Raw genomic sequence first — 12,188 nt, 5'->3', positions numbered from 1 at the left:
TGGCAAGGCTACTTTATCCTTTGCCCACACACTCTTCAGGATACATAGTCATTCTCTTTCGTGCTAGCATTGCTTAAGTGGAAAAGTTTAAGCAGTGATAACTGACCAAAAAAGTCATACTCCTTGGATAGCTTTTCACAATCTGGTTTTCAGCCTCATGCCTTATGCTTGTTTCTCAAGTCTCAGCTCAATGTCATGCCCTCTGTAAAGTGTTCCCTAATAAAGACAAGCTCCCCTATCTGTCCTCCCATTGTGATATGTATACATCTCTGTTACAGCATTCATTATATGTGTTTTTATCTCCCCAACTCAACTATAAACGGCTAGAAGACAGACCTGGAGTCACAGTTATTGTATAAGAGGGTCTGGGATGGACAGAATGCACTATAAATGTCATTGGGCTGTATTAGGCTACAGGACCCCACTTTCAGAGAGAAATAACCCTATCTGTGTTCACCAACTAAGGACCAGACTTCCACGGGAACAAATACAGTCTTGTGCACTCCAGGAAAGATTCAGGGACTTGGGAGGTTAGAGCCAACATGAGATAGTTAATTGAGGAGCTGTGGATTAATTGGGTGAAGTCAGGGAAGGTAGTGAATAAAGTGGAAATAAGGAATTAAAATTTTAGCTTGTAGTCCACCTGAGAAGAAATTGAAAAATTTAATACCAAAGACCATTTTGTTCTTCCCTTTATTCTGAAGCAATTTATCTATTACTGTCATGCATTTATTAAATCGCTTTACAATTTTTGTACATTAAAGATATGCTTTATGTAATTTTCAGTGGGAGGTTTTGCCGGGCATAAGGTAATCAGTGGTACCACCCTGACTTTATCTACTTTCAGACAGAAGCAAAGGTAGTTGCCATTTTTGTTTAGTCTGTCAAGGGTTAATGAAGTTAAGTTTCTGGCTTGCTACTGAGCACTTGAAATTTTTTAATTTTTTTCCTGGACACAACCGCACTGACACCCCTGAGAGTCTGGGCCACCCAGGTTGGGAGCTTCTGCTCCATACCTTTGGGACTGGCCTGGTAACAGGCTGCCTTCTGTCAGAACCGGGAAGTCATAGGGACAGTACTTTCTGCCCATAGTTTCTCAGTCTTTGGTAACTTTAATTCTTGGGACTACCAGGGTATTTGCCATTCCCTAGGATACCAGATTGTTGTTTTAAATCTTAAAGGTCAGTTACTTTTACTTGCAGATCATCTGAAAGGAAAGGTTTTATTTCAGGTTTAATTAATGCCCGGATACATTTGAAAGTAGAGACTTTGTACAAATATGCGTATGTTTCACATATATTTTTAAAGTACTGTGCATTTTGGAAATTTAAATATAATGAGTGTGCTGTTCTGTTGCCTAAGGCTAAGACATCGGTTAATGACTTTGCTAATAGTGCTTGTTAAAGAAAAATCATAAACTTGCATAGTTCAATATGTAAAGATACAAGTGGTAGTAAGATCAAAGGAAAGCCTGTTTTAAAGTTAAGATCATCCTAATCTCACAGTTGCCGAGATGAGTTTTTACTTGGTCAGAAAATATTCCAGATAGCATATAAGCTTATTTCCTGATGATTTAACACCAGACTCAGTAAATATACATAGCTGTTACTGGTTCTCAGAAAACTCAGTTGCTATCTTTGCTTTCAGCTGATTTTACCTCAGCAGTGCAAAGGTGGGTGGGCAATGATCTAATTGCTGCTTTTCGAACTTTCATATGCATTTGTACTGCCTGGAGATCTTATTAAAATGCAGTTTCTGATTCTGTAGGTCTGGGTTGGGGCCTGGAATTCTACATTTCTGGTAAGCTTGCAGGTAATTCCATCCCTGCTGGCCCCTGGATCACTCTTAGAGTAGCAAAGATTTAGCAAAACTCCCTTCCCCCATCTACTTTTGAGTTCAGCTTTATCCAGATTCTAAAACTTGTACTGCCTTGAGTCTGTCATTTTGTATGACTTTGTGGGGTTTTGTTTTTGTTAATTTAGGAAGTCCTCTATTTCCTATTGGTGATCACAACTCAGAGGTAGTAATGACTCTGCTGTAGAGCAAAAGAAGGGAATTTGGGCAAAATCCCACTGGACTTTAGTTGACTTAGTCCAGAATCCGTCGTGTGTTTCTGGATTGAATTATTAGCAGTAACAGCCATTTGTGCAATAGTGTGCCCAAAATGGGCTCCTAAAAATAGTCGTGGAGGAGAGGTTATTTTGTAGAACACTGCAAACAGCTGAGAGTTTTGCTTCCATGAGGGCATCCTCTCCAACTCAGCGACTCCTGCCAGCGCTTCTGCTTCCAAACCTGCCAAGAATGGTTTGGTGGGGTCGTGTCTGACCTGCACAGATTGTCCAAGCTTCAGACACTGTTTTCAAGTGTTCTTGGTGACTCGGGTGTTCTGTAGTTCCCATGATCTCACTTGCTAGTACTTTCAAAGGAACTGAGCTAAGAGAGTGGCCAAGTAAAAGTGTGTTCACATATCTCACCTTCTGCTGGAAATTAATAGACAGTTCTCTGTTCGGTTTTAGCAACAGGAACAAGATCCTACCAACTTGTATATTTCTAATTTGCCACTGTCCATGGATGAGCAAGAACTTGAAAATATGCTGAAACCATTTGGACAAGTTATTTCTACAAGGATACTACGCGATTCCAGTGGGACAAGTCGTGGTGTTGGCTTTGCTAGGTAAGCACGCTACCTGTCTTCTTGTCAACAACAGTAGCTCTGCTATATTTCCTGGAAAATAAAAATTGAGCAAGGAGAGAGAATTTAAGCCAGGGTTCTAGGAGCCAGTTGTACCATGAACTTAAATTATGCATAAAAAATCGTTTGCATTTTTCCAAATCTTTTGGAAGCTCATTAGGATTCTTGAACCTGAGGACACTAAATATTTGGTGACCTAGGGGAAGGAAATACCACATGAGCAGTAGTTCTGCAAGTATGTTTCCTTAATAATTTGACTAATTAGATCAAGATGCCTAAACTTCTTAAAAACAACAAGCTCAGGCTCCTAAATTTTGTAAATAAATTGGTATTTTTGTCTCATTAGATGGAACTTTGGTTCATCATCAATAAGGTCAGTGAATTAGATTTTTAAGTGAAATATTTCAAACGCTCAGAAAAGTACAACAGACACCTGTCTAACCCCCCCCAAGTGTTACACACGTTGTAACATTTTACAGTTTTTGCCTAGATTTTTTTTTTTAAGAAGTAAAATGTTGCAGATATCTAAACTACCCTCATTCCTTCCATTTTATTTTTATCCCTTCCTCCCCAGAAAGGATACTTCCGTGTAATGGTTAGTTTGCTTCCTTTAAAAACCTTAAACAAAAGAAGCTTTGGTTTTTGACGTAGTTGCAATCTGAAAGCCTGCGTACAAAAACTGATTTTACATCATTTAGCAACCTATTAATACTGTGCAGTAACGGATAACGTCTACATGTCTTAAAGTATTGACTTTGGTTTTGGAGGGGAAATTGCTGACGTTTTACTTTCCTATACATTATCCTATTTGATGACAATCGCATCTACCTCAGGCCTGTGAGATCAACAAAGCAAGCACTTTTCACTCTTTCACATATAGGAAAATTGAGTTAAAGAAAGGACTTTATCATTGTCACAGGGCTGCCAAGCAATGAAGCAAGGTCTAGTACCTGGTTCTTCTGGCTTTCAGTCCATTACTCTTTCTGTTAGGCCAGACGATTTTATAATAAAACGAAGGTATTCTACAGGTGGAAAGTCACCAAGGCCAGCATCCCCAGTGTGCACTTCATGGGTTAAAAGGACCCAGGTGAAACAGTGAAAGGCCCAGCGCCATCTGAAAATCGTCCCTCAGTGGGTGTTCCTCTGAAAGCAGATCAAGGACTTTCATTTCTGTATCCAAAGATAGAACCCAATTAAATTCTGTTGCTTTTAAAAACTATTAAAAACCACCCATTAAAACCAAGGTGCAACTCTTCTGGGCAGTCCAGGAGTGTAGTGCATTTTGAGCAGATTATTCAGTGTTTTTTCCATTAAAGAAAAATAAATCAAAATGATTTAATTCCCCTGAAAGGTTTCTCAGGCGTTCTTAGCCACCTGCAGATGTGGAATAAGTTGTTAGGCTCCATCCTTTAATTCCTCCTCTAAAGCCAAGATGACAAAGAAGGTACATAATTGACTTCACTAATTTAATTTTAAACTTCAAGCTAATGAGAAAAACTGGTAAGACACATCCTCTGATTAACACCTGTTCTTATCATGACTTTTGAGTCTGTCGTTTTTTTGAATATGTAAAAGGAAAGACCATCTTTAAAATGACCAATATCCCAGCAGCACTAAATACACTAGTATTTTAAACTGGTATTTTTATTTTTAATTCACTATCATGACTAACAAAGCTATTGTGTATTGATTATCAGTTTTTCTACAAGTGGGAAAAAATTATACATTTCCTATGCTTGGTATTAAATACTCTTTGTATAATTTATTTCTTTTATGATTCTGAATGTACTGTGTGGTTATCAAGTTTTTATTTTACTATGGAAGCACACAAACAACAGTTAAATAAAAGATAGAATAAACCCACTTTTTCCTATCATTCACATTTTTGTTAGTTTTCATTTGTATCCAATAAACCTATAGGATTGTATTCATGTGCACAGGACAAAATGCAAACTAAGGTATCTCTGACTATTTACGTGTTTTATTTTTATGTATAAATAGGATGGAATCAACAGAAAAGTGCGAAGCCGTTATTGGTCATTTTAATGGAAAATTCATTAAGACGCCACCCGGAGTTTCTGGTATGTTGTTTGTCTAAAATTGTATCAGTAGTCTTTTGTTTAGGATGTGGTGCCTCTTATATCAAGAACAAAAAACTCCTCATTTAGCTCTTTAAAATTTATTTCTTTGGATCTACAAATAAGACTTCAAAATTCACTTCTCCCAACTGTTTAAATATGAATGGAAGCATAGAGAAACAAACTTATGGTTACGGGGTGGGAGGGGGCATAAATTGGGAGACTGGGACTGACATATACACACTACTATATATAAAATAGATAACTAGTAAGGACGTACTCTATAGCACAGGGAACTCTTCTCAATACCCTGTAATGACCTTCATGGGAAGAGAATCTAAAAAAGAGTGGATATATGTATATGTATAACTAATACAATTTTCTGTACAGCAGACACTAACACAGCATTGTAAAGCAACTATAATAAAAAATTCTTTTAAAATTCAAAAAAAAATGAAACGTAAGCTTAGGGAAAAAAAAAAAATATATATATATATATACACACACACACACATATGAGTGGAAGCAGACCCAGTGGTAAGGAGGTGTGGGACTTGCAGAGCATTCAGAAGCCACTCCTCCTTGGATGAGGAAGCCATCCTCTAACTCACCTCATCACCATCCTCAATAAATATCCTGTCAGTCCTATCCGTTGAGGACTGTGGTACTTTCCACCCTGGCTCGCGCCTTCTTTCTGGAAGATGTCAGCATGTGTTACCCCTCCCCCTTACAGTGCCTGGACTCAACTTCTGTGGCCCCTCCATCCACTCCTCTGTGGCCACTTCCTCCCATTGCTCTGCCCCGTGTTGTCTTGACCAAGAAAACACCGCACCTCAGGAGCTTTTCATTCCAACGTTACAGCCCCTCTAGCTCCCACTAAACCTGGTCTGAAATACAGTGGGCTCCAGCTTGATCAGACCCTCAGCATCACTGGTCCTCCCTCAGCCTCTCACCCTTACCTAGATAGCAATTCTCAGTTTTCACCAGCCTGCTCAGCCCTCTCCCTAAACTGCTCCCACACCCCAATCCTAAGGAGATGACTTCACTTCCCTTTAATCAGGCTGTCCTGTCTTGCCCTTTCAACAGCTTCCTCTGCTGCCATTGGGTTACTGTCTGCATAGCGCCCTGAGGACACCCACCTGTACGGCAGCATTTAACATGTTTACACGTGTCAGTGCACTAAACTAAGCTCCTCGAAGGCAGAGGCTGTTTTCTTATCTTTCTGTGTTCATGCCTAGCTCAGTACTTGAACCGTACTGTTCAAGCACCAGTAACTGTTTGTTGGTTTTGCATAAATTTCACTTCACTATTCACCAAGACAACACTACCTATTTGCAAGCTAGCGTGCAAGCGGCTGACCACAAACTAGAAGACGTTTCCATTTGTGCGTGTGTAACTAGCGTTCAGTATTTATTCTTCTGTAGCTCCAAGGTTCCATCTTTAACTGGATGGCTGATGATTATGATTAGGGATCCACTTTACTTTTCTGTATCCAGGTGAGTCTCACTTCATAGAGAATCTGTATATAAGTGTGTGCGATACCACGGACTAACTGCATCCTTTAATACCAAAATCTGACAGCATACAGTTTGCATGGCTGTATGTGAGCTTGAGCTAGAGCATAAAATACAAGGTCTAGACGTACGCTCTTCCAAGGAACTCAGCCTTGTGAAAGAGCTTCCTTTTCTGTTTTTTAAGTCAGTTTTGTTGTTCCATCCACAACACTTGAGTTGAAAGAAAAAAAAAAGAAACGAGAGGGGAATATTTTTACCTTCCAACCAAGTAAAGACAAGGGAGAAATTTCATACGTGGGAGGCTTCTGCCAGCCTTGCCCGGCGGGGCCTTCCAAGGCCCCTGCACACAGCTGCCCCCCGTGTTCTCCTCGCTTTCCATGCCATCCTCAGCATGGGCAGAACCCCAGAGTATTATGTAAGTCCCTTCGAAGGGCTGCTCACCCAACCCACCTGTGACCTCGTTACTTTCTCAGCTCATTCTTGCATGCAACAAGGAGATTTCGAGAAGGAAAAACACCCCAGCACACATTTGTTTTGATGTTGTATCAAAGATAAGATCTACCGGCTCCCTGAATGAAATAGATCTCAGGGTGTCACGAATTGAGGTTGGACAGTTTCCTTTTTTCTCCAAAGGACTTCATGGTTGTGTCATTTAACTGTTTTCTTTGAAGTAGGTTTGAAGACTCTTGGTCACACCCATTCTAGGAAGAAAAAGACCTTGTTTTCCAAACCACACGCAAATAATTGTAGGATTCTCTGCACCTTTGCGATGAATAGTTTCTTCCAAGTAGTGCTAAGGGTCAAAGCGAGCGTAAGAACCAGATGGGTTCCTTCTCCATGGAGAGCATCCGGGCAGGGAAGACAACCAGGACTTAACTTTATGCCATTTTCTGATGTTTGATGATCTCTCACATGTTTTAGTCTTGGTTCCCAGCTAGACTGCATGTCCTTAGCGGCAAGGGCTGTGTTTTATATTGTGTTTTATATTGGCGGGAAGGGCTGTGTTTTCTATTTTAATTTTGTGGTAGGCACCAAAAACCTGTGCATCACCCTATACCAGCAGAAGTCACCAAGCGGTTTCCAAGAGCATTTTTCACATAGAGCTCATCACAAGAATCGTGGCTATTTTGATGGCCGTTTTGTATAGCTTTTGCCTTTAAGTGAAGTCGAGCTACTTTTTGGCAAGAGCTTGAAACGTACAATGCGGGATTGGGAAGCATGCTATTCCAGTGAACCCAGCCTTTCCCCAAAACAAGTCTCCAGTGGACTTGAGAACCCACAACAGAATTTGAAACCATTTTCAACTTCTCTGGATTGCTTTTTTGTACACACGATACAAGAATTATCTTTGACTACCTGTCTGTTTATTAGATGCTGCTGTCTCCCTTCCAATTACCTGAATGGCTGCTGTGACATGGGTTTCCCCGTGGAATGCATATGATTATTGTCAGTAGAACCAGATGAAAAACAAAAATATTGTCAGGCAAGGGTAAATTGAATGGGCCTCCACTTTACTGTTTAAATAATGTAGGCTCATTGCTAGGCAGACGTAACATTTCATAAATACAGTCAGAGGATGGTTTATTTAATGATGCAAGTTGTTTAGCGGGCATAAGCAGAATTATCCAGGATGGTTTTGTGTCAGAGTACTCCGATTCTTGCACGACTGACGATTTGCCTGTGACACTGGAGCCAAGTATAGGAAGGAAACCTACATTAGACACAGTCCCCAAAAGACACTTTCTTTTGAGGACTGAAAAGAAAACGCATCGCGTGAACAGTGCGACGAACAGTAAACTGAACGTAAACTCATCGCGTGGCGCTCTTAAGAAAGTCTCTAGATGGCAAAGCAGAGAGGTCAGCTGTGCGCGTGAGTTGTCACTTCTCAGATGCCACCCATCCATCTGCCAACACACTCTTTTCATACCGGGGTGACGTGGCTGGCTTCCCCCATGCCTGGCATACCCCACCCTGGCCTGGGGCCTGGTGCATAACATAGTATACGTTTAGAGTTCCGTAAAGATCCACTATACCACGTCACGATTTTTTATACAATCTGCTTTCTGAAATCACTTTTTAAAAATCTTGTGCTTTTGTGTCTGATGTTACCACATTTTCAAAAAGGCTTTATCTTACGGCAGATTCTTCAAGTGTACATCATAGTTTGTGTTTAAAAAAAAAAAAAATGTTGCTCAGAAGGCAGTTCCTTCTGTCCTTCCTCCCACTCAGTCTCTCATTTTTCCCTGAAAATGTTGAAATATTGTCCTTTGCTTGGATTTACCTTGATTTCGAGTGCTAGCTGGTTTGCAGAAAGTCAGATTTGCTTGGAAGGACCCCAACAAGGGTAAAAGAAGCAATGACTTCTTTGTGAGACAATCTAGGTGAATTCCACAGAGGTTTAAAATAAGTACGTCCCATTTGCTTGATAAAAATTCCATTATGGAGAAATAGGATGGTGGTGGTTTCCCACACAGTGAACGTTAGAAACGAGAGATGGGTAGAACTGACGTCCAAATTAGGAGACGTGCCCAAGGCAAAAACACTATCACTCATGGCCATGATTCAGGGATTTGTCTGAAAAATATTCTTCCAGTACCTTCCTGGAAGAGAGTACAGTCTCCAAGAAGACTAATGCACATGGCATGTTAGCTGGAACTCTCCTAGGGCTGCTTGCCCTGCACCCGTCGTTTCTGCCTCTGTGGGAGGTGCGCACGACACACACCCCCCGTGGATAAAGGCCACGTGTATATTCGGTGCTGCAGGAAGCAGTATGGTCACATCTCTCTTTCTGGACCTCTCCATGACGTGAATGGAGTCTGCCCTTGTGTGCTAAGGGCAGAGAGTTTTTAAAGAAAAGAAAGAAGTGTCTTTTCACTGGATATGTGAGCGCCTTTGAGATGCCCAGTATGGTGCGGACATCATTCTGCCACATCGCCCAAAGCTTTGCCTGTGTCGTGGAGGAGCTCTGTCGTGTTGTGAAGTGCATATGTGACTGCTGGCCTGCTCCATCCAAAGACCTCAGCTTGTTTTACATCTACTTTATGTGTTACTTTGACTTTTCAGATTGGGTACATGCCCAGCAGGGCTTGAAAACCGCTCTTACATTCTGGAACGTTCTGTGTATAGGTAAAATTATTAGGGCCTTGTCCTATGCCAGGAGGCAGAAAAGGTAATGTTTAGGGGAAAAGTTACAAACCTAGTAAAAAACCTGGAAATCTTTCAAGGGTTTTTATTGCCCGTTTCATTTCCCGAATGTTTGGCTTAAGCATTATTAACTCTGTTAAAAACAGAAACGTTTGGCAACTCTAGGACAAAAGAAATACATGTGGAATGTTCCTGACCTTTAAGACAATGTGATCATACCTTTGGGATCATGATGTGTTCATGTCTGTCTCACCCAGTATGTACAGTAGAGCAGAGTCTGAATGCATGTATTGTTGAGATGTTCCAGCCAAGGGCTGGAATCTTATGAGTAAATCATTGCCATGAAAGCAAAAGTGCTGGAACCATCCTGGGAGGCCAGTGGGGTGAGGGCTGTCTTGCAGATCCCAAACTCCGACTCATTCTCTACCAAGGAGGGAAGTCTGGTTTTTAAAAAGTGACAAGGGACCTCAACTAGAAGTGTGCCAGTGTTTGTTTTAGCTGAAGATCCTTTGAGTGCCCTGCCAGGCTTAGGAGGAGGCTACCTTCAGACAGCTGTTACCACCATGGATCACACCCAGCCTACAGCAGGCCCCTTCCAATCAGTTTTACACCTTTCCACTCTCAGGTTCTGCCAGAGAGGAACAATAAATAGTGGAGTAAGATTTTATAAAAGCATAAGGATCTTGGGTGGAAGATGTAGGTGTTACTATGAAAACAGTTTTCTAAAAGGCATTTGCCAGTAACTTCATCCTTAACTACAGCTTGAACAGTTCTTTATTCTATGTGAAGCCAAGGCAGCAACTATAGCCAGCTCTTAAATCTCACAGAATCAAATTCCAGTGAAAACAGGCCAGTCCCTAAAAATGTTTATAACTTCTGAACCGGAAGTTCCTCTCCCGAGAATTTATCTTGATAAGTCAAAGGTAAGAGGAGGGGCCATAGCTCAAAATTTGAGCTCCTCCTGTTGTCATAGTGATAAAATAATAGTAACTAATATTCATTGAACTTTATGTATGTTTATGTATGTTAATTGTAACAATCTTTTGTACAATCTTAAGTACTCTTATTATCCCCATTTCCCAGATTATGAAACCAGAGACGTGCCTGGAGTCACTAGCTAGTAAATGGCAAAACCAAATTTCAAACCCAGGGAGACTAATCTAGAGCCAGTATTCTAACCACCATAGAATCTGACTGCCAATATCGCGTGGGCACTGGAATCAAAGAGATAAAAAAGATAACACACACAGATGTTCATACGGTGTTACAAGAACAAAGAAACTATACATGATCCCTTTTCAAATAGAACATTATGTAACCATTAAAGAAAAGAAAAAATTCTATAACAAGGTAGAGAAAGGTCCACAATGTAAATGGTAGAAGAAAAGGCCCTATCATTGCAAAAATGAAAAATGTGAACTTAGAAGAGTAGTAAATATAGAATATTAAAATATTTATGTTGGAGTGATGGGGAAGTATTGCGTTTTTGTTTTCTATTTAACCTGGCTTGAATGTTGTTTAACCATTATTTTACTGATAAGTAGAGCTGAGTGGGAGATGGAACTACTCTATCAGGGTCAGGAAAGGAGGAGAGATAGAACCTAACAGAGCAGGCGTGGGAGGGTAGGCATCTGCAGAGAGAAGCCGGAGCTCTGCCCTGTGGTAAGAGGACCGCAGGGTTTGGTTAGAAACAAATAGGGGGCTGAAACAGGAAATGATGTCGTGCACACAAAGAAGGGATAGTATTTATTAGATCCTTAGGTTGAAATTTTTAAAAGAGCCCTGGATAGTTTCTTGCATGTCCTTAGTTGAGGGGTCTTGAAAGTAGCCAACAGTTTCAGAAAGGAAGCTAATTACGGTTGCTGAGTGGACCACTTTTCTACAACTGATAGAAAAGCTTCTCTCAAGGGCAGTTTATGTGTTAGAGACTGTTGATTGGGATAAAATACTGCATAGCTAGAAAAATGGGAGTTTTTCTAGCAGTTTCTCCAGCTGTTAGAACTTGGTGAGGAAAAGTTCCACTTCGTTACAAATACAAAGAACTCATAGCCCTCTGAGTGGTTGGATTAGATAAGTGGGGAGGATGTCTGGGAGGTCTAGTCATGAACTACAGTGCTTAGTCAAAGCAGGCATTCTAGAAGTGATGCTTCACGGGGGTGTCTGGGGAAGACAGTTGAGCGCAAATTACTGTAGAGTTTGAGCTTCAGAAGATGGGTAGGGACACGCCTTGGTAGGGATGTGCAGTGAGGCATCGTGGGCATCACCCCTATGGCTCACAGTCCCTTAGGAGGGACTGTTAGTGCCACCAATCAGGCACTGGTAAAAGATCGTCCCTGTCGAGGGCACATTGGAGAATCCAGTAATGCAGTTACCTTAGGTGGCTCTTAAGAGATGCCCCCTCAAAATATCAGATCAGTGCTTGCACGTGGCACTGCCTACTGAAGGCTCTACCACAGTAGTTAAGCTTCTGGAGGTACATGTTCTTGTTGGTTCTGATGAACAAGAAAATAACTTCTCTGTCTTGGCGAGTAAGGACGAGAATCTGACCTGAGAGATTTCACAAGGCATCTGAGGCACACCCTTTACAAACCCCAAAGATCCTGATTCATTAAGGGAAATTCAGCCTAGAATACTTTGCATATTTGGCAGAATCAATCAGTAAGGGGTAATTTTATGAAACATTATATCATAAATGTTTTTGTTAGAACTCTTTGCAATTATTGTTTTGCTCAATAAGGTGAAGAGTTACTAATCTAGAAA

General features: G+C 40.9%; 1 protein-coding gene across 10 annotated transcripts in view; it reads left to right on the top strand.

Moving 5' to 3' along the window:
• The window catches only part of RBMS1 (RNA binding motif single stranded interacting protein 1), a 210,608-nt gene that overhangs the window by 181,315 nt on the left and 17,105 nt on the right, over positions 1-12,188 (top strand). For all 10 annotated transcript variants that reach the window (XM_079924280.1, XM_079924278.1, XM_079924281.1 and 7 more), the window contains exons 5-6: positions 2,517-2,674; positions 4,694-4,773. In XM_079924280.1, coding sequence (XP_079780406.1) covers positions 2,517-2,674; positions 4,694-4,773 — 238 coding nt within the window. The remainder of the gene's footprint in view (positions 1-2,516; positions 2,675-4,693; positions 4,774-12,188) is intronic.

The sequence above is a fragment of the Stenella coeruleoalba genome (assembly GCF_951394435.1).
Source record: "Stenella coeruleoalba genome assembly, chromosome: 6".
NCBI lineage: Eukaryota > Metazoa > Chordata > Mammalia > Artiodactyla > Delphinidae > Stenella > Stenella coeruleoalba.
The sequence above is the reverse complement of the archived record's forward strand: the minus strand, read 5'-3'. Positions and strand labels throughout refer to the sequence as shown.